The sequence below is a fragment of the Merops nubicus genome, unplaced genomic scaffold (genome assembly GCF_000691845.1).
Source record: "Merops nubicus isolate BGI_N331 unplaced genomic scaffold, ASM69184v1 scaffold22384, whole genome shotgun sequence".
Classification (NCBI taxonomy): domain Eukaryota; kingdom Metazoa; phylum Chordata; class Aves; order Coraciiformes; family Meropidae; genus Merops; species Merops nubicus.
In genome coordinates this window covers 41,612-65,312 of record NW_008605194.1, presented here as the reverse complement: position 1 = coordinate 65,312, position 23,701 = coordinate 41,612, and the positions used below count along the sequence as shown (strand labels likewise).

General features: G+C 35.0%; 1 protein-coding gene across 1 annotated transcript in view; it reads left to right on the top strand.

The window, feature by feature from the left end:
• Positions 1-273: 273 nt before the first annotated feature.
• The window catches only part of ADGB (androglobin), a gene marked incomplete at its 3' end in the record, with an annotated part of 63,266 nt that continues 39,838 nt past the window's right edge, over positions 274-23,701 (top strand). The window contains exons 1-10 of the mRNA XM_008939276.1: positions 274-308; positions 679-829; positions 3,761-3,853; positions 6,131-6,202; positions 7,056-7,244; positions 10,782-10,921; positions 12,274-12,360; positions 14,383-14,585; positions 15,662-15,787; positions 21,291-21,385. Coding sequence (XP_008937524.1) covers positions 274-308; positions 679-829; positions 3,761-3,853; positions 6,131-6,202; positions 7,056-7,244; positions 10,782-10,921; positions 12,274-12,360; positions 14,383-14,585; positions 15,662-15,787; positions 21,291-21,385 — 1,191 coding nt within the window. The remainder of the gene's footprint in view (positions 309-678; positions 830-3,760; positions 3,854-6,130; positions 6,203-7,055; positions 7,245-10,781; positions 10,922-12,273; positions 12,361-14,382; positions 14,586-15,661; positions 15,788-21,290; positions 21,386-23,701) is intronic.

Below are 23,701 nucleotides of genomic sequence, written 5' to 3'. Positions count from 1 at the left end.
AAAACTGTTCTCAAATACATATATATACATATATACACATATACATATATATTCATTTTGTTCTTTTGAGTGAACAACACCTACAGTCTATTGCCAGTGGGTTTGAGAGAATATAATTAAGATGTGACCTGCACATACTTTGTCTGCTCCCAAGTTTGGTAGTTAAGGAGCAAGGAGCTGCTGCCTTCTCATTTGTGCTAATTTTCAGCCCTTCATACACACTAGAAAAATGATGTGCACAGATACTACTGGTGCCAGATAGTAGCTATGAACATGGTGGGGGTTGGAGGAAGAAAACCTTCAGACAGGTAAATGAGTTGAATTGGGTCATGAATGCTTGGACTAGCACGGGAGAGGAAGGAGAACCGTGTGGCCTGAAGCAGGGGAAGAGGGAGGAAACCGCCCTTGGATTCTGCTTTTGTGCTTCAACAGTCCCATTTACTTCAGCAGGACTCCTCATGTAAATGCATTTAAATATTTTGTTAGTTTATACCTAATAACACCATCTAGCTCTTCTATAAGCTTACTTATCTTGGTGACAAAAAGTTATTGTAGCTACTAAAACTACAGTTTTTATTAAAGTACATGAAAAATTAATATTTTACGAGACAAAAGCTTTCCTACTGCCCTTGCCTAGTACACTGTTCGTTTTTATTCATGCCTCTGTTTGTTTTCCAGGGCAACTGTGTCTTCTCATGTAGGTGCTTCCAATGAGAAGTGGGCATATCTTATTTGGCCAGAATGGAATGAAGCAGATATCAATGCAGAAAAATGGGATACTGCAAAAGCTGGAAAAGAGAAAGAAAAAACTGGAAAAAGTCCCATCTCAGTAAGTTGTATAACAGATATATTATTTCTGCTTCCTCTTTTGTATTTGTGTTTAATAGACCATTTGTCACAACTTCAAAATAGTTTGTTACTGGCATTCATTTTCAATCATGTATTTTCAGTAAGTTTAAAATAGTTCCCAGCTAAACTAAACCAGTATGGCTTGTACTTTTAGTATACTAAAAATGTGGTGCATTGTTATTTTTTGCTTCTTAAATGAACCGTTAACATACGTGTGTGCATTAATGGTTTAATAAAAATGCAACCCCAAACTATTTCGTAATATTATTAAAATGGGATGTGTAAACAGCTGAACTACTGTAGTATGTCAGAGCAATCCCTTCCCTTAGCACTGCAGTTTCTTTGGACTGAAAAGACTAAATGCACCCATCTGTACCATCTTTATTATGGGAAAATGAATGTTGAAGTCTTTTCTTTTGAGCACCTTTTGTAGGGAATGGTTTGAGGAGATATGTTATTTTACAGAAAGTAAGCATCCACCAGATGAAAAAAAAAATTTCTCAGTCTTTCCAATTTTGGAATGACCTTTAAGTCTAATCTGGATTTCTGCAACTTAAAACTGGTTATTATTACAGAGTGTATATGCATTTTATGTAGAGTAGGAGTAAAATTATTTCTTAAAGAGTTATTTGGATTTTGAATTTCACTGAAAATGCTAAATTTATTTAATGCTATGCTAAATCATCTATTTTATATGGAAATAATTATATGCTTTGTTTATATGTTTGTCCTATGTGTATCCTTGTGTGCTATGTATGTTAGCATATGTGTTTGTAGAGATTTTTTTTCTTATCCCTTAAATACATTGCACCCTATGAACCAAAGTACTCTTGAGAGAAGGCATAGGTTCTGTACTGAACACTGCCATTAAATTGACCAGTAAATAATTTTCCTTCAGGTCTTTCTTCTATTCCATTACCACATTTGATTTCTTTGGACTGTACTCTAAAGATTTATCTAGCACTAATCTGTTAGGTTTCCTACATACTATTGTGATAGATAAAATCTAAAAATGATTGTAAGTGAAAATCAATCTTTTTTAGCATAAGAGGCATTTCCCGGTATTTATTGGACCATTTGGTTCTACAGCCACAAGCTATGTGAAACATTGCTCTTTTTACATGTTTAAAGGAGTTGTCAAATGTCAGTCACAGCCAATGAATTTACAAGTTTAAAGAATATTCTCATGTGGCCTCTTTTGATCCAAGCATCTAGCCAGAATTCAAAATCATATAGGGTATTTCAGTTAACGAATTAATGATGGCATCCAGGCCCTTTGAGTACACTTAGAACATGAATATAATAAATCCTGGGCTTTTTGTGTGGGAAGAGGGATCAGTCAGAAGTGATCTGGCTTTGTAATGCTAAAGTTGTTTTACCAAGCACCCCTACACAATAGCCTCTCAGAGCAGTGCAGTGTGTTGCTGAGATTGTGCGTTCGACCTTGTCTGTTTCTCTTGTGTCTGTTTCTTGCCTGTCCTCCCTGTAGAATTTAGGGTTAAGACTCCTGTCCTTAGAGTGTGAAATCCTGAGGCCTGGGAGTTGTCTCTTACAGTCACGTCAGATAAGTTACACCTGATTTTGTCAGCCAAGTTTAACTGAACCTACAGTATCCATCTTCAACATATTTTTGCACACATAAGCTAAAGAAAGGTGTGTCTTTCAGGAGGCTTTAGTGTTTCTTTGCATAGTGTTATGTCATTCTTACCTGCCTCCTTTTTCTGTTTTATCTAGTGTTTACATGCTAAACTTCACTGTTACACTGTGTAGTCAGTGTAGGCTGCCTCTGAAAGCCAAATATAAACTCTGTTAATACAGTTCTGTGTGGTCCAGGCTACAACACTTCCTTCCAGCTTTCAGAAAAATAAGTATTACTAAAAGGTTCTTGTTTTCCTCCTAACTTCTTTTCTCCTTCAAGTACTTGAAATAGTTTGTTGATGATTGATATGTTGAAGGATCTTAGACAATGAAACAAATAAGAAAAAAATGCAGGCAAAATATTATTTTGGAGACTTTGTTTTGTTTGTTCTTTATGCTTTTGTAATGTATTTTCTTTTGCCTTCCTTTAATCAATAAGTGCTCAAAGTATTCTAGTTTTTTCCTTCCCAGACACACTGCCTTTTGTCTGGTCTGTAGAGCACAAATACAGTACATTGTGGACTGTAAAGTACATAGAAATGTATAATATGCCTAAAAAGCTATTAAAAATTCCAGGCACAAATAAAAAGCATAAACCATGTAACTGATTTAGTTTCTCAGTCAGCACGAGCAGTTATCAGAGGCTTCTCTTCATCCTACATTGTACTATTAAGTAAACAGATATTGTATAGCCTGACACCCTCTATTCACATGGAGGATAAGTATTACTTTGGAACTGAAAGTTTAAAATTTGTATGAGACTCTCTTTTTAATGGGCTAACTCATGATGCTGTATATTTATAACTTTCTTTTGTTTCTAGAGCAGTTTTAAATGTGTGGATCTTGCATTGTTTGTGTCTAAATATCACTTTAGAAATTTATTTTTGGTCTTCAATTTAAAAAGCTTTAGAAATAAGTGAGTTAGAAAAAGTACTATGAAACAGCTTGGTAGAAGAGTGCCGACATAAAACCTTAAACAGTTGGTTTGGAGGTGTTTCTGGAAGGTGGAAAAGAAAAAAGCAATTTCATATAGACCTATTTAGACAATGCAGACCACAGACTTCTCAGAACAATATTGCTTTTGTGCTGAATCTTCATTTTGGGCTTTGCAGTGTTTTAGTTTAATTACAGATACTGTTAGTTCCTTTTTATGATAATTTTCCCCTTAAGTGAATTATCATGTGAACAATACATTACTTTAAACCGTGTGGAAGATACAATACTGTAATTAATTAAAAAGTGTTCCATTTTTGTTCATGCATATTTTACATAGCATGTCTTTGAGGATCCTGAAGGAAAAATAGAGTTGCCAGCGTCCTTAAAAGTGCACTCATGGAAACGCCCACATGAGTTTCTAACAAATAAGGTAAGAAGCAAGCAAGGTCACAATGAAAAAATGCTGCTCACCTAGCTATGTCCAAGTAGAGGAAATTACTTCAAGTTAAAGCCCACTTGACCATGCGTAGTCATCCTGTCCAGGAGAAGGTTGTGCTTCAAAGAGTCAGTGATGCATGCAGCAAGTAACCTGTGCTGCACACACAGCTTGGCCTTGAGGCCTGTGTGATGCTGGGTGTGATCCCTGGTCACTAGGTGAACTCAGGCAGCTCATGGTAAGGGAGGAGCCTCTGGGCAGATCGTACTTCTTACTGGCAATTTACACCACCTACATCTCCGTGCCTTTGTCTGACTGCAGCAGCAAGTTCCTATGTGAACATCTGTTCTGTTTTACAGTAAAAATGATGAACAGAGTTGTTTTCTTGTAAGAAAATCCTGTAAGAGCTCAAATCCTATCATAGCTCAATAATACCAAACCAGCATAATCCTTTCTACAGATGGCATCTGCACAGAATGCTGTGTGTGGATCAGAGGCCTGTTTGATGCTGCACAACTTGGGTTTCCCAGTGTCTAAAACGGAAGGTTACCTATGCTAATCCCTTTCCTTTTGGAGCTGGCTCAAATAATAGCATTTTAAATAGTACTCTGTGGAGTCTGAGTGCCTTCCTTACTTGGACCACCATGAACCTGCACCTCCTGGTGCAAATATCACGGTAGTGTGTCCTCCCAAGTCTGCTCTGCTTTTTGACTTGACATTCATTTGGAAGCCACCTGATCAGAGAGGTGCTTTACTGATTTTGTGTTCTTGTTTTCTAACTTAAAAAAGGGGTGTCATGGCAAACCAAGTTCTGTTTGTTCCAACTAAGACTTCCCTTGAGCAGGTATCTGAGGTAATTATCTATCCTGAAACCATGAATTAGCTTTATCAGAAATATAGTACTTTCCTTTCTTTAACTATTGTATTTCTCCACTCTGCATACAGAATGTGTCCACATCTTTGACAATACTTGTCTTGAAAGTAACTGTAACATGTTAAAATTATGTAAAGCTCTTGTTCAGTTTCTTTTTAAAAGTAATTGCAAAGAAAATAAACAGCCTAACATTTTGAAGTTTAGCATTCTCCAATGCTGTTGCTAATCTAAATTTGAAAGCATTTTTGCTTCAGATGAAATGCTGAAGTTTTAAAACACTTTGAACACCCTTCCAGCTTTTTCAGGCTCATCAGTTTTCCTTTTGTCAGCTTGTCAGTTCCATTTTTTATTAACTAAACACTAAACAGGTCCAAGTTTAATTTTTAATGGAAGAAGGAGAGGAGGAGGTCAGGGGAGTAATTGTCAAGACCAAAAGATTGGATGAGAAATGCTGCCAAAATGCATAAACTTAGAGGTATCTGAAAGATGAGGGCAAGAGAGCTGGCAGCCCAGAAAGCCATGGAAACATGTATCTATATTAAAAATATCTTTTTAAAAATCTATCTTTAGAGCACTATAAAGAAAGCATTTGTTTTCTATAAAGCCTGATTAAAACTTTGATGCTTGTTTTGTTCCAAGGTTTTTTGAACTAAGAAGCTATTATTACTAGAAATTTTAGAAGTTAAGAATTAATGTAAATGCCATGTGATGGAAGGCTATTGAGATGGCACATGTTGCTACCTAATTTATGAGTAACTATAAGAGGAAGTGTAAACAAGCCTACTTAATGTAGTAAACAAAGCATCAAGCAACGATCACAAATATATGATGAGAGTCACAGATATATTTAGTTCAGTAAACTACAATCCTGGTATTTTATTTCTAAACAGCTTACAAAAAGAAAATGGACTGCATAAACAAGTAATAGTCATCACAACTATGTAATAGAGTCAAAGGTTTGAGAAAATCAGTATTCATACTGACAATACCACTGTGTAACGAACCACGAGGACACAAATAATTTTGAATCTTCGTGGGGTGCCAAGGAATTATCAAAGTATGATACAGTGTTATGATCACTATTTAAATGTAGAACTGCAAGTATTATGAACAAATTGAGGGAATCTCATTTACTTATCTAATTATCTCATTTGATACTCTTTAAATCTCCTGGTAAAAATAAAGATTTTTTTAAAACTTCTGAACAACTACGTTTCAAGACATTTAATGACATTTCATTTAAGAATACAAAATACAAAAGCAGCTACAAGATTTGCAAACTGATCACCTTTAGTTTGCCAAATGTGTAACACTTTTATGTTGTTGTGCTTAAAAATTACTATTTAATTTCTTGAAGATGGTTTAGCTGTGGACTTAATTAGTTTACTTTCTCCTAGATTCCTGTGGTTGTCAAAAATGAAACTTCATTTAACCTTGTTTCAGCAAATGAGCATATATTTTGTAGTGAGGTAGGTAGAAATACGTTAATGTATCTTCTAAAAATCTTTTTCTTTCATTCTCTTTAACTCTTTTTAGCTTTTTGGATTTCACTCCAGCTTTCTACCATGAAGATATAAATTGTAACAAAATTTTTAAGTGAGAAAAGAATGATGGGAATAAAATGGCAAGAAATCATCTAGATTGTATAACTTCTTTACCTTTCATACAATTTGAAAAGAAAATAAACAACCAACCATTTCAAAAATTTAAAAAAATTGATCAATGGTGGTAAGAGATTTTCCAAATGTGGGGTTGGTTTTTTTTAAATATACAGTCTATGAAGATGATTATAGGATGATGTTCTCTAAAGATATAACAAATAAAAGGTATTGTAGAAAAGATTTATAGTTTTCATTCAACTTTCCTAAAGTCACATTCTTAGTGTGCCTGCAGTATCTGCAAATGTCTGTCACTCCGCCAGTCTTTTCCTTCTCTCCAGAGTTGAATGCATGTTTACTGAATTTCTACAGATCAGGGGAAAATACAAAGCAGCAGGGAGAACCAATGCATCTGCACACCTTGCTGAATATAATATTACTTCATAGTTTCCATTTCATTCGATGCAAATTCAAAAATTGGTATCAGAGAGATTGTACAGGAGGAAAACACCAGAAAAAAGATGATGTAAATTTTGCTGTTCACAGAATGACTAATTCATTTTAGGACAAAATTTGTTTTTCATGAAACCATAGCTATTCTTTTATGTCTCTTGATTTAAAAGAGGATCTTTTTTGTTCTTTGATCATTATAATAAAACTAGATTTTATATTTCTAAAATATGTAAATAGAATTTTTTTTTCTTTTTTTTTCCTCTGTTTTCAGCTTATGAGGTGGATTATAAGTGAAATTTATGCAGTCTGGAGGATATATAATGGAAAGACTCTGACTAATGGAACATCCACACTTTTTTGGAAACCATGGGAACACATTTATGCCTTATGTAAAGCTTCCAAGGGACACATGCCACTGTACAATAGCTATGGAAAATACGTAGTGAAACTGTATTGGATGGTGAGTACCTCCCTTCAACAATACATAACTGTTGTGCAGCTAACATGGCAAATTTTAATGGTTAGGGCATTTATTTTTATTGAAAAGACATGGATTTATATGAGTAGAAGTGCTGACAAATTGTTGATGCATGTTAATAAAAATTCCTTTTATAGTTCATGTGATTATTCTACAACTTAGAGCTTGATAAAACAGAGTTATTACTTGAAAAAGCAATATTCTTTATTTCATAAATTATGCAGACTTTTGCTGATTGTTAGGAGAGTTTTTTTCCTGTGGGCACTGCAACGAGGTATTACATTTGAGTTTATTACATTGTAGACAGGATCCAGTAATGGCAGTTGTTAATGTGTATGTTCAAACTATCTATTGAAATAACTTTTCTGATACATGTAACACTTTTTTGTGTGTGTCAAACATCAGTTTTCTGTTTAAAAAAAAATTAGCCCAAAGCACAATTTCAGTACATTTAAGAGAAAATATTCGGTTCATTCTGTATCGTATAGCGAGTGCTTAAAATACTATTTATTTAAGCAGTGATTAATTTTCATCATTTGTAGTTTCTTTGAGCTCCATGTAATACTTTACATCCTATTTTTACAGGGTTTGATTTCTAAATCACATATCTTTTCATAGTCCAATGTAAACTGCTTTTGATTTGGCACATTTACAGTTTTCTTACTTTTGTTTCTTTCTTATACCTTTTTGTGGAAGTACTTATTGATACTTTTGGATTTTTTGGTCTCAAAACATTATGACAATACTAAGCATCATATTTGTGTGCCACTTGAATGGTAATTCCTTTTGCCACTTGAATTCTTAGTGTTGGCTGGCCTTTGCTAAAGCAAAACCAGGAGAATCAGGAAAGAACAACTTGGAGTTTTTTTTTGTTTTGTTTTAACCCATGGTAAAAAAATTAAAAAATAGAAGTCTCTTGAGAAGATTTTCTCAGCCAATAGGAAGCAGTCAAAAGAAATATGAACAGTAAGTATAGGAATACAACTTTTAAATTTAGGAAGGAAGAGGTTTTGCGAGGGCTGTGTTTGTGAAAAGCACTGATGTGATTAACAGAAGGATTTGGAAAGTGGAATGTAAGAGTGTGAGTAATCATACTCAAGGACAACACTTAAATGCTTAACATAGGAGACAGAAAAATATACCAGAGATTAAGAGGATATATATAAGATTTGGTAGAGAGTGAAGAGATTTTGTTTTCCCAATGGTCCTCATGGCAAGTCTCCAGTTTACCGTTATTTGAGATAATTAGTGTAGATCTATGAAAGGAGAGGGCACAAACTTCTCATCTGACAATGTTTCTGGAACTTGCATCACATCTGCAGTAGACGATGATTCTGGAGAGGGACAGCAGCAGGTGAGTGCCTCAGATAAGCTGGCCAAGTTTCGTGTTCGAGGTATGGAGAAAGGCTCACAGCTGCATGCAGCACGTCACTTAGAAACACCTCAGCACAGAGCCCTTTCAGAAATCTCTACAGTTATAAATACAAGATAATTACTCAAATACTTCCATGACCCTTGGATAACTGCTCAGCAGAGAACATTATTCTCTGTGTGAATTGAATGTTTCAGAGGTTGTGTGTTCTTGTGATAAAAGACTGCATTTTAAATCATCTATAAGGGTTATCAGGACATTTTAGTTTTTGTTACTTTTGTTCTGGTTTTGTTTTGTTATGGGCCTTTGGGTTTATTTCATTTGTTTTCTTCTGCTTGTACAGCTGTATTTCACAAAGAAAAATGGGGAAAAATAAGGGGCTCAGATGGTGGAAGATTAGAGAAAATGTGCAAATGAGAAAAGACAAATATTGGTAGAGATAGAGGAGAAACAGATATCACAGGAGAAAGTGGGAAATAAATGAAAAAGAAGAGAAAGCACAGTGGAAGACTAATGAACTCGTTTGAGTAAAATGCTGGATTGAGTCCTGAGGGGATTGCCAACCACCAGATCGAACCTGTGGATAACTTTCCATATAATTGGCACAATATTCCTAGTTCTACCCCACATCCCACTTTCATTTAGCATTTCTGAGGCTTATTGAATTTGTTTATTTCCACTATTTCTCACCTGTAAATTTCTTTTTCTATCCATAAACCTTCTGCTCCACATATTTTTCTTTCTTTCTTTCTTTCTCTTGGTGTCTTACTTCCTTAAACCAGGATAATTACTTTTAGAGTTAATAGTGAAATGCTGTAAAAAGGTTATTACTGATGCAAAATAGTTGTGATATGGATTCTCTTATTTATTAAATACAAAAAGCAAACAATTAGCGAGGAAGAGACTTTTTTTTCATGGAGCTACATATGCAAGAATTACTATTGCCTTTTAAGAATTACATGAACAGAATTACTACTTTGAATTAAAAAAAATGTCCTGAGCTATAGGGAAACCAAATATCTCCTCTATTTTTTCCTTTATTATTCAAATTGTACTGCTCTTTCTGTTAGACTTCAACTACTGAAAGAAGGGATGAATATATGATCATTTTACTTAGTAGGTCCTTTTCAGACTTGATAAATCTTGAAAATTTAGTTTTGGCTGTCAGGAAATAATTTGTATCTTTAAAAATATTTGCCTCTGATGTTTTGTGGATATCTTTGCTATATGGCCTAAATTTGCTTTCTTCTGCAACCTGTAGAGCCATATAAAGTTAATCAATGGTTAGCAGGAAGCCACAGTTTAGTTACAAGCAGAGAGCAGTAATTTGCACTCTGCTTAATAGATGATGAACATTTGAGTCATTTGGTCATTCTTCTTCCTTTTTTTGGGTCTAATGTAAATACTGAGTACTGCCCCACTAATTCCTCAGCCTCTTTGTTATGACTTCACCACTAGGACAGAGATATTTTTTGAGAATGGTAGGCAAGATTATTTTGTAGGGTACTAGATCAATTTACTAATGAAATACTTGGTCTTGTAGACTTAAGTTTCTTGTCTTACCTGGTTGTTTGTTTCCTATCCTGGGAATATGGATATTTGTTAAGTTCAGTCATTTTGTGTTGTTTCCTGCAGTGTTTTATAAGATACAATCTTAATGCTTTCCAGCACACTAACTACTGCAGCTGACATCCCCAGGTAGTTCTTGGGAAGCGAGTGAGACTGTTTGTGCCATGAGTATTTGCCAAAGTAAGACTTTAAAGAGGCATTTGCAAAACTGGTATCTTAGTTAGGCCTTTATTAATCATTGCTGTTTCTTAGGCATCTGCTGTGGTAGCTAAAGAAACAGCAATGAATGTATGCATGTGACAGACTACACATGTGAGAGGAAGTATATTGTGAAATAGCTGCAATTAGATTAATCTCTGAAATAAGTCAAAACAGTAATTAAAATCTATGAATACTGTTTCTGTGCTTCTCAGATACTGTATGAGAACTTCTTTTAAAGCCATCTGTAATGTACATCGAATCATAGTAGAATTGGGTTGTTGGGAAAGTATTAAAAGTTCATTTACATACATGTTCTGGTTCTAGCCCACAAACTCAGTGGTTTTTTTTCTTCTTTTTTCTCCCTCCCTCTGTCATAGGGATGCTGGAGAAAGATTACTGTGGATGACACTATGCCATTCAATGAAGAGGATAATTTGTTACTGCCAGCTACAACCTGCCAAATTGAACTTTGGCCAATGTTGCTGTCCAAAGCTATCATTAAGCTGGCAAATGCTAGGTATGTTTAGTCATCTCAGTTTTGGTTTGGTTTGTAAAGCCACATGGAATTTGCACAAAGTTGTTTTCATATACATGGAAAATATATTTTGCTAAAAATTTTGTAACAACAAATATACAGTCCTGTGAAAGCTGACACCATAAATCATAGAATAGAATGTTTTAGGCTGGAATGAACTCTTAGAGGCCATCTGGTCCAACCTCCCTACACAAGCAGGGAAATCAGTAAAGCTAAATGCCCTGTAGCTACAGAAGGTGCCTTATTTCCTTTTTAGATGTGTATGTAATAAATGCACAGAAAACTTTGCAAAGAAACTGGAGTACTCTCCCTGTTTGCTTTACCTCTTTGCCGTTATTCCTGGAAAGCTTCATGTGTGTTTTTCTGCCCAATGGAAATGTCCAAGAAGTTTTAATGAAGTTCTAATTGTCAGCATTAACCAGTGTTGAGTTAACCAGTACAGAGTATTGTAAGCTACTTTTGGTGCTTTTGCTACAGTTCTGCTTTTGTGTGTTGTATGATGATCCAGTTCCCTAAAACTGACTTGCAAAGTAGAAGGTGGCCCATGGTGCAGTGATTGAGATTTATGGACACAGGTTCTTATGAGATGAGCGAAGAACACAAAGTGTTTCAATGACTAAGCTTCAGAAAATAATTCAAAACACTTATCTGGTAATGAACCTTCCCTGTTCTGGTCATACCAAGTTATGTTTGTTGGAAGAGTGATCGAAAGATCTTCTATACAGGCTAGGGAGGTGCCTATTAGGAAACTGTTTGCAGGAATGTGTTCACAATGCTGCATTTCTGCAGAGCACACGGGTTAGTCAAGGGCAAGTGCTGGTATCTTTAGCCTTGGTTCAAAATCAAAGTCAAAAATCAGAGTCAAAAATCTCTCCAGAGGGTATTAGACTGTCAGTTTGAAAGAGTGGAGTGTGGTACATGGAAAACAGAACCAAATTGTGTATAATAGCTTAGGAGTTGGAGCGGCTGCTCAGGGAATGGAAATTCTAGATTCATCTGCCCCTTCTGGTGTGAAGGATTTCAGACCCACAACTCCAACTCTGCAAAAAAGAGAAATATACATAGTATACTTGCTAACAGTTTTGAAACTGTTGTGGTACCAGGGGGAACACTAAAATAATGAGCCTGATGCAAAGGCATAAAAGCAAATTTGACTTTGTAAGCTAGTTGTCAGCAGTGGTTTGGAAAACTAAAATTACAAGTAATGCCTCGTTTTTCAGCAAGCTCTTCTGTTTGTCTACGGTCTTGCTCCTACAGAAAGCTGTGTAGACTACAGACTTTACTGTGAGTTGCTTATATTATAATTCTGTAAAATGTCTGGTTTTGTCTTATAGTATTCATGAAACTGGAAAACGAGAACTGGAGGAATTTACAGTTCTTCATACACTGACTGGATGGATACCAGAAGTTATTCCTCTCCAGTAAGTTGTTCTATTAAATAATTTGAATATTAGTTGCTTCATATTTAATTCTGTAAGGCATTATGAAAAATAAAGCTAAGCCCTAAAAGTCCTTCAGCATCAGTTTTGGGAAGTGTATGTTATAGAATTCTGGGACTTGAGACATGTGCCTTCAAGGAAGACAGTTTTCATAGAATCATAGAGCAGCTTATGTTGGAAGGGACCCCAGAGATCATCTAATCCAACCTCCCTGCCATAGGCAAGGATGCTTCTCAACTAGATAAGGTTGCCCAAGGCCTCATCCAACCTGGCCTTGAACACCTCTATGGAGGGGGCATCCACAACCTATCTGGGCAATCTGTTCCAGAGTCTTGCCACCCTCATACTGAAGAACTTCTTCCTAAGATCTGGTCTAAACCTACTCTCCTTCAATTTAAAACCATTTCCCCTTGTCCTGTCACTGGACACTCTTGTGAAAAGTCCCTCTTCAGCCTTCCTGTAGCTTCCCTTCGGGTACTGGAAGGCAGTTATAAGGTCCCCCTGGAGTCTTCTCCAGGATGAACAATCCCAGTGCCCTCAGCCTATCCTCATAGCAGAGATGCTTTTACAGCTATTTATCATGTTAAGCTGATACCTATTCTTTACAAAATTAATAGATTTTTATTTAATATTAAACACTGGTGAAAACAGGGTCAGAGAAATCTGTGTCTTCTAGTATACAGGTACAAAATGCTTGTCAGTGATAGCTGTAACTGAATGTACTACAGAAAGCATACACCATGAATTTGGAAATAATCACTTTCACCTAGTATGGTATTATCAATTTTTAAATTGGGACAGTTGATACATTTCATTTCCAACCATAAATAGTGTTTCAAACCTGCAATAATTTTTCTTGTTTCCTCTGTGTCTTAAGTCCATTTTGTGGTTTTAAAGGACATTCTAATTTTCCAGCCTGAGATTCCTTTTACTCCATGAATGACCAAGATACAGGCACCAAATATTTAGCCTTTTTTATATATTACCTTTTTTTTTGCCTTTTGATGTATACTTTCTAATGAAGACATGGTTAACAAATAGTTTTGGTTTACATTTCATTAATTTATATATAATAATTTGTAACAATGTTTCAGTATGAGGTAAGTTCAGGCAAAGGTTTTTTTAGCCCTTATTTCAGCAATGTCCTAAGCATTGCTTGCAATTTGTGGTTTTGATATATTTTTTTCTTACAGTAATGTGTAAGTAGCCTGTGGAGTTAGAAATATAAGTAACCTAAATTTTTTTTGCATAGTTTTACAATTGCAACAGGAAAAAACAAAAAACAAAAACAACAAAAAAAAAATAACACAGTATTCATGACTCTGGCACTTACTACAAATATACTGTATAATGGAATAAGAAAATGTGAATGCCACAGAGTCTTTGCAATAGTACTATAAGGTGGCTTTTCTCATTGTGCAGTCAATATTTTTTTCTTTTAAAAAAAAGATTGCCTGCAGTTAGCTTGCATAAAGCTTATTCATGGCACTGATTCATTCAGTTTTAGATTATTTCTATATTCATTGAGTTTCTGTGGAGAACCAGTATAGGTGCAACTGTTGTGTCATATCAAAAAGCTGTTGTAGCTGGTGGAGTCAGTGGAAGAGGCATGGAACTACCTGTACTGAAACAGGAAAACCAGGATTGGAAGTACCCCTGAGAAGGTTTCTAATGTAAAGAGCCAGAATCAAATGACACGGTGTAGTTGCAAAGTGGTCTGCAGATTTCCCTGCAACAGCTTTTATCTGCTAAAAAGCTTTAGAAAAGATGCCTTATTTACGTGCTTCTCTAACCATCTCATTCTTTATGGATCTGTCCATAATCTCTCTCCTAACAAATTGGCTGATACATAAAATCGGGCATGTGTCTTTTATTTATTCAAAAAACCCTGTCCAAGGGTTGGACTGTCAGTTGTAGTATAGCATTTGCCAAATGAAAGTTATGCTTTCTTTTTCTAATGCAAATATCACTATCATTGACATATACATGTGTTTTTTTTTAAAGGCCTGGATACTTGGACAAAATCTGGGGATTTTTGAAAGAGATTGTACCAGAATTCAAGTTGCCAAATGAGAAAACTCCAGAACTTGATATTCCTCAGTCAGATACAAAACCTAAAGAGACCCAGGAATCAGAATTAAAAAATGAAGTTTCATCTGTGGTTAAGCAGTCAGATAAATCTGAGAAAGCTGGTAAAGTCGGCAAAGGTCTGTAATTTTTAGGTAGTGTTATATTTGTAGGCCAAGCATAAATACAGTATAACCTCTGGTTTTGAATTTTTGTTTTTTATTATGCCACATGTGAGGCTGTGGGTTTATTGTTGTTTCATTCAACATGTTGCCATGGTGTAAATGCAAAAAAAAAAGTTTGCTTTAAATATAGATCTCATTAGAAGCCATAGTTGTCTCTCATTTTATGAAAACAGCTTCATTTTATGGCAGAGGTTTGTTCAGCTTTGTGTCACAGCCATTTCTCTAAAGACTAGTTCCTTGCAAGAGACAGAGAGCAATCAGAGAGAGGTTACAGTTTCCCCAAAGGCAACACTTATTCTGACCATCAACAAATTATACATTTCATAATGGATGTCACAAAGCATGATTACCTACAGAGATTTCTAACAAGTATGTTCTAATGTCTACCTGCATTTTTATTTATAGCAACTTTCATGTTTATGCTACTAGGTTTAGGTATTAATTTTCTTAAAGGGCTTCTAATCTTATTAACATCTAATTGGAAGAACTTAGGTTTAGAAACTAATTTGTTCCAGTACATTATTCTTCAACGTTTATTTTTGGGTTTGAGTTCTTAGTTGCTGTTTTTAACTTGAAGGCATGTATGCAATTTCACACTTCTAAAGTCTTTGAAAGGTACAAATCACATATGAAAGAATGTTCCTACTGTGGGAGACTTTCTTCTTCTATGTCCATTGGGAACCTGTGCCTCTATGTTAGATGTTTTTGTAATTACTGATGCACACTGACAAGGACATGAAGAAAATATTAGATACAGTGCCAGGAATTCAGGAATTCTGAAGATCATAGTAGGAACCTGAGAGCTGTACACTAACTAGAACATGGGACTGAAGCCTCCTGGCCCCTTCTCAGTAAATCTGCATTTACATCTTAAGAATATTTTTTTTTTTTCTTTATTGTATGTTAACTCTTCTGACCTGGAATAGTTTGTGGTTGAACATTTTTAAAAATCTTTTACACAACATGAGATATTATGACTGCAAGTTTCTATCTGAAAAATAAAAATATTTAATCTTTATTTTTCTCAATAGAAAAAGCAGAACAGAGAGAGAATGGAAAGAAGAAAAGCAAAGAAGGAGAAAAAGAAAAAAACAAGTTAGCACGTCAGACTTCGCAAATGGCAGAAGGCCAACATTCTCTTCACACCTTAACTGAAAGTAAGTTCTTTTGAAGCTAAAAATACGAGCAGGAGATATATGTAAGACAAAGGGCTTTGCTTTTATTAGTTTTGAACTTAATTGGAGGGAGGTTAAAAATACAACTTGTATTTTTTTTAAATTGCAGTTTTTTGCAGGCTGCATTACAGACTGAAATCACCCTAACCTCTTAAAATCCTGTAACTTACGTTAAGGAACAGTATCGCAGGAATTTGAGTTTGATGTCAAAAAGTAGATCTGTGCAGAATATCTTGAAGTCGCTGGCCAGTCATAAAGGACCAAGATTTGTTCTAGTGGTAAACTGTTTTTGTGTGCTAAAAAATATAGAGCTTCCTCTCTAATAACTTTTTTGTTCAATAACTACTTTATTCAGAAAATTTCAGCTGTAAAAAGCAGGAATCCTGTGTTGAAGGACAGCGGATGAGAAGGGCCAGAAATATTAGATGTATAAATTATATGATTAATAGTTTTTATTTCCTTTATCCTGGAAATAAATCTTGATGAGTTTTTTGTATCAATACATTCATGATAGCATAAAACCCCCTAAATTCTTGCTTTGTGTATTTAGATTTTATTAAAAAAAGAATACAACAAAATACAGTTTAAAGAAATCACAAGTAAATACTAATTAGTGAACTAATTGGTCAATACGAATCATCATGCTTATTAGCATAAAATACAGAAATTCTTCATAAACATACATTAAGCTGATTTGCTTTTGTCATTGCTTGTATTTGCATACATGTAGTATTTCAAGATGGCTAGCAGAAGGGAACATTTATTAACTGGAATTTTCGAGTTGCTAATTGAGGTAAGAATAGGTAGAGCATCATTCTTTGGGGAAATAACTACAAAATAAAAATGTATAACAAGAATTAAACTTGTTATATAAACCAGATTCCTCCTTCTTGATTTAAATCCTGATTAACATTGGTGGTTTAAATAATTTTTAATTTCTATCAAAACAATATTGCTGTGTGTCATCAGCAAATACATTCATTTGAATTCCTACCTTATATACTACTAAAGGAGTGAAGCAGCAGTAAATTTTAAAATGTATTGCAGGAATTGTAAAATGTATTGCTTGAGTGGTAGTAGTTGTGGAACAGGAAATGGGAGTTTCACCTGAGTATGAGGAACTTAATGTGACTAGTACTCGAGGACATCATGGGGAAAAGAAACCAAAGGCAAAGCAGAAGAATACGAGGGATGAATTGTAGAAATTGTGCAAAATGAGTGAAAGAGCGTCAGGTGGTTTTTCCATATGAAGAACTACATGACATTTTGATCTTTGGTTTACAGTGGCCTGTGAAGAGGTTATTCAGAAAGATTATTAGTTCAGGGCTCAAACATGATAGCCGGAGAACTTTTATCCTAATTCTGGACCAGAAAAGTTCTGAAATATAGGAAGAAGTAGACAGCTCACTAATAAACTTTGTAAGAATTTGAATAGAAGTAAATGTGGAGATGGTAAAGTCAAAGAGTGTAAGATATGGAGCAAGGGGAAAAAAAGAACTACCATTTGAAATACTACTAAATTCAAATGCATTTTTGTTGTGAGATTGTAGCCACGAGAGAAAAAGCTTCCAGGCTTTATGAGACACATGATCTGCACAGAGTGGCCTGGGACAGTAGAACAACTGTTGTACATAAAGTGACATTTGAATATAGGGCTAGGTTCAAAGTCAAACTCCAGAGGCAGTGGTTGTAAAACGTTTCTGAATTGCTCTTGGGAATTTTGTAACAGTGACTTTATTTAATGCAACAGCTTTTCTTTTTTTTCTTTTTTTTTTTTTTAATATGTAAATGGATCAAAAAGTATATAATTTCCAGCACCACAGAAGTGCAACTTTCCTTACTGTCATTACTTGTGATAGAATTTATATTTTATTTCTAAAATGGCAAAATCTTTTGTGTTCATTGCTTTATATATTCATTACCTTCTTTAGTTTCATACACAATGATATACTGGTTACTTTTAAGTTTTCGGAAAATTCTTTACAGGCTTTTGACTTCACATTGATTATAATGTTGTGGTGGCTTGACACTCTCTTGCCCCCACCCAGTCACTTGCTAACTCTCCACCAGTGGGGATGAGGAGATAATCAGGAGGACTGAACCTCTTGCCCCCCCCCCAGCATACTTGCTGGGGCAGCACTGTGAGAAACAGAAGGATTTAAGCCACGTGAGCTTTGCTCAGCAATAGCTGTTCACACTGGTGTGCTATCAACACTGTTTTGGTCATATATCTAAAACACTGCACCATACAGGCTGCTCTGAAAAAAGTTAGCCCTATCCCAGCCAGATCAAATACAAATGTACAAATACAGCTCTGAATCACTTGTGCACTCAGACCAAAGTCTGCTGCACCCCTCAAATATCATATGAGGTGCAAGATCCTTGAAGCACTGAACCTATTTTTCTGTTTATCCTATTGCATGCATCCAGCAGAATAAGGACCCTTTCACCTTATTAGTCAGGGATCTTCCTGAGAGCAACCAGCTCTATGGCCCTGTGGCTTATCAGCCAGCCAGTCCTCAGGAAGCTTTTGTAGGCAATTAATATGTTCCTACTGGCCCATTTTAGCACAATCTGCACTCTTCCACTCATCAGCCTTTTCTTCTACTAACTATTTCTCCTTTCATAGAGAGCCGTTAATTCTATAAAGAGCTTTTATGATTATATCAGTTATGTAATCAGAGATAATATTTTCTGTCACAGAAGTGTTGGGAAATTAATGTGTTAAAAAAATTCTAAAATCATACCAATAGACCTGTAACATTAATCATCAGAGACAACGAGATACATAACACATGACTGTAAAGTTATTTTCATTTTCCTTTTGCCTATTGAAAAGTTTTCACTTATAAGTAGGGACCAAAGCCTAATATTTAATTATGTTTTTTTCCAAATGTACATTAGCATTCTGCAATATTTATGTCAATTCTGAAAAGCACATAGGCATCACTTAGCTTTGCCTATTGGAGAGTATTTTTTTAGTCTTCAGAAAAACAACCTAACACAACAGCAGAGCTTAATATATGAGCTGCACACCTCATAAGAAGGATATCGAAAGCCAGCTGAAGTGTTTTGGAAAATTTAAACTCAGTTACAGCTCTTGTTTGTCAAATAAATATTTAAGAAAAACATTAAGATTTACTGAGAAAATTCTTTGAGTTTTTGAAACGTATGATTTTTTTAAAAAATAAAAACAGGTAAGAACTATTAAACCCAACAATGTTCCTTCATAGCCTTTCTTTTTAAGTGGCGGAATACATATATATTACATGGATCAATTCAAATTATACTTTCCCTTCTGCCAGGGACTGAAACAATTGCTCAGGTTGTACAGTACTCACTGTCTGCTAATAAGTATGCAAAGCTTCAAATGTGATACGTAAACAGCTACAAGGATTCAGAAATTTTTAACAAAGCACTGCAGAATTCTTAAATCAACACTGATGGGTATAAATAATAGGCTTTCCTGAACCTAAGTGTTTTATTGTAGCATATGTTATATAGTATTTTTCATATAATACAAATTTATAAAGGCTGTAGGTTTTAACTAGTTTCCCCAGATGCTGAATTCACACTAATCAACAGTGCACTTGGCAATAATTTGCATACATTCTCATTTTTTGTACAGTGGAAAATGATCAAATAGTATATTTTTTAAAGATACTGGCATAATGTACAAAATCTTTCTGGTATTGTAATAGTATTAGTAAAGTTAATATGACATGGCTGTTTAATCACTTGCATGATCCAATAATTCATAGCTGTTTATTGTCTGCCCTGCAGACATTTTAATTCACAACCCATCTGGGCTGACTGTGACAGCTTTACCTTCCACCTGGTATTTCATTAAGCACTTTTATTTGAGAAATACTTCTCAGAAGCAATGAGATCAGTGTGCCTTGTGGCATGTGCTGTTGTGTAATGTGTATGACTTCGTAGTTAGTACTGTGGTATTTGTAACAGATCAGATATGTCAGTAGGGAGTGGGATCAAACCTAGATCACAGCCTTGGTTTTGAATAAATTGAAACCTAGAGCTAACACAAGAGCTGTAGTTAACACGGGAATCACAAGCCTGTGGTGAGAAATATTAAGAAGCCACTGCAAGGTAACTCTGACTTAGCATCAGCTTATATTTATTTAATCAAATAACTGAATTTCTAGAAGAATATTTAAGATGCAGACATATCTTACTGCTTTAAGAAAAAAAAAACAAAACTGCATAGCTTCCAAGAGATGTATTTTAAGTCTGATAAACTGTATTTTCCAGCCGTTTCTCTATCTTTTGTTTCCCTTTCTTTTCCCTTTTCTTTTCCTTTCCCTTTTTTTTCTTCCTGTGCTAACAGCATTGTTTCATTCCACTTCACAAAAAATACCTATTCTCAGAACAACTTCCAGCTGAGTACTTACAAAACATAGGAAGCAATTATCCTGTATTTGAGGTGGAGCTGAATGGAACAAATCCAAAACATGCCGATGAAAAAAGGTGTCACGACCTGTGTACTGAAATCCTGTCTTCACATCTTTTCTTGGATGACTGAGGAAAAATAGAGAGAAATAGATATCCTTTTTGAGCTGACTTTTAGGTCAAACCATAGACCTATTTTTTAGACTTTTAATTTACCTTCAGCATGAGTGAACTGGCTGTCAGGCAGACAGCCTTGGTTGCTCTTCATCTTTCAGGAATTAACACTGGCTTCTTCCACAGGTAGAGGTGTGAGACGATTGCGTGGTTGCCTAGTGCAACACACTTCTAGCTTTAAAGAAGCGCATTCCCCTGTCTTTATGCCTTCCCTCTAGCAGAATTACAGGAAAATAAGGTTCTGCAAGGTATGTGGGATAAGAGCTATGAGGTCATCCCCTCCCACTTTCTGAAGCAGCCATCATTACCTCCATTTTTCTCTCTCTGAGAGAAGTAAGAGCAGCAACTCTGGTCTACAGGCACCATTTCTCAAAGTACGTATCTCAATCTTCATGCCCATTGGCAGGAGTGGCCAGAGCTCTGGCTTTTGATCCTTTCGTGAGCAAGATCGTATTTTACTTTCACTGGTGAGAAGCCTTTAGCTACTACTGACCAATTAGTATGTTTTTTACTTCATCTACCTAGATGATGTGTGTTGTGTTCTTCATGCTAGCATCTAGTATTTTTAAAGTTTGAAGAAAATCAAAAGAACAGTGCTAAGAGCTACTTCTGACTTGTTGCATTTCTAAGTTGTAGTTTCTGTTAATAATTTGTGTAAAGGTAGTAAAATATACAAAAGTCACTGGTCTAAATAGGTAAGGATTAAAACAATGTGTTCTTTCCATCCGTGGATTCTTTTCTGAGTACTTTAGAATGAGTTCTTGTTTTGAATGAAACAATAGAATCATACAGAGAATTAATAATAAAATAAAAGGCAGAGAAAGCAGAATAATTTAGGGTCAGGTACTATAACATTTATTTACTCTTTACCCTGTTCTAAAGCATGTTGATGTTTTCTCTGTAGAATCTTGCATGCCAACCCAGCCAGAAATGGTTGTGTATGCTGGCTGCACACCACTGCATTTGGCTGAAGAGGATATTTTTACTTTGGGACAGATGGTAAGATTCTGTGCTCTCAAGACAGGAAAGCATTACTTACTACACTATCAGGGAGCTTCATTTTGTAGCAACTATGTTGTAACAAAACTAATATAATAGGTATAGTGAAATAGTCACCAGATAATGACTATCAGTTAAATTTATATTTTGTTACTTCTGTACTCTGAACATGCATTTTTCTGCAACCGCCTGGTCATTTTTTCAGTTTTATTCCACTTTGCTCTGGATCCCAGGAGCAGAAGTCTTCTGGGAGAGACTAGATGTGGACTTGAAAATACATCATGATGAGACACTTCTGAATGGAAAAACTAATTATTTTAAGGGCTACTTGAAAAACATTAAGGTTTTTCTTTAAGACTACAGTTAATGACTTTTCTGATAAACATTTTCTGATATGTTGTTCAATGAGAAATAGCATGCTTATATCTGTTTCTTTTATTAGTGTTGTAACTAGTGAAAGCAGCTGGAGAGAACACAGCACTTCCTGCAGCTTGAGTTAAAAAAAAAATGCTTAAATTTCCACTTAGTCCCTCACACTCTACAGAAAGCTATTTATAATACCAGATCATGCTTTCCTGATTTGGCTATTAATTAGATATAATTTTTTTGTACATTTAAATCATATTTATCATAATTAGAACATTAAAATTTAGCTGCCTTCTCAGGAAACTAATAGGCTTCATAGAATAAAGCTATTTCCAGAAGTGTTTTGCAGGTGTTATACTTTACAGCTCTTAATTCTTACACTATTTTCTTTTAAAATACTGTGCTGTATATTTTATGCCGTTTTGAACACTAGCTTGTTCTCTGTGATTTTATTTTAATTCAAAGCCCCAGACAATACTGTTTGTTTGCTAATTCTAAATAACACTAGCCATCAAAAAACAAACTGGCAACAGAGATATAGGGTTCTATCTTTCCTGCTACCTAATGCCTTGAGTCTCAAACTTGGCTTCAACCTGTCGGGGTGTACAGATTACTGAAAAAGAGGCATGGCAGACCAAATAGGATGAGGCAGATGAATCTGTATGTTGAAACCAGTATTGCAGTAAAAACTCATAGAAAAATGAAAGTTGACAGAAATTAAATAAGAAGTGTAGTGGATTTCTTCTGTGTTAAAAAAAGACCATTTTCAAGCTTTATCTGACAGCGGAGACGTACTACATTGATAGAAATAATTAAAGTTTGGTACAGTGGATTCATTGGGTAAGAGCTGTTCCCTAAATTTGTTGGAAATTTTGTTGTTGACTGTAGTTGTGCCAGAATTTCCTTACAGAATTTTGTCAGTATCCCTTTCAGCTTTGCTTTCTAGTGTGTATGTCCTTGGATTGATGTGGCTTGAATTTCTCTTAAGTTTGCTCAAATAAAATGAAAAAAAAATCAGTAATTGAATCATTACAGTGTGTCTCCTACTCAGTAGCCGACAAGTTCTCCTGTATGGCACCTAACTGCTCCTCTTCAAAATCCTTTCTAATCTTAGATGGTTTAACTTGCATTTTAAGTTGCTTGAATATGTGTGCACCCAATTACCACTCATGTTATTATCCTTATAAATTCTAAGATCAGATGAGGCTGATATATTGCTTGTGTACCTTAGTTTATTAAATCTGATCCTCTCCCTTCAAATAACTCTGACAACCACAACTACATTCTTCTCTGCAGAGTTGGTAATGACAAAACTTTAGGAACATTTGACAATGAGCAGGAGCAATCAGAGACTTGCTGATGAGTATATTAAAGAAATAAAGTATGGGTGGTTTACTTAGCTAGCAAAAGAAGATGTATTTTTAAAATAAAAAGGAACAACTTATCTTGTAGCAGGACCTTCAGTAGTGAAAAATGTTAAATACTGGACCATTATTATTTTAATGGAAAGAGCACCACTCAGTGTCTGCTTCTAAAATTGCTCTAAAGTCTATTGTGAAGGGTTTTGGTCTACTGGTCAAGTGTGGTGTCTTGAATATGTCTTCTAAATTAGCCAGCAGATATAAATTTTAACAATGGACTTGTTCAAAGTGAGATTGCATTATGGAGACTTCACAAATTATCTAAAAGTCCAGTTCCTTTTAGAATGGGGCTGCTTTATAAATTCATCATGAAGTAAGGACTTTTTCTCTAAGAAAAAGTATTTTTAAATATTTTTATTTAAAACAAAACGTTGTCACTGTTTTCTTACATCTTCATTCTGCTTCACTTCTACGTTTTCTGCAGCACCTAAAATGATATGATTGTATAAATAAGTTGAAAGAAGTGATGAGTTTATTATTAAGAGTAAAATATTTGCAAACACTTCTAAGTTCTAAATGATACTTTTCC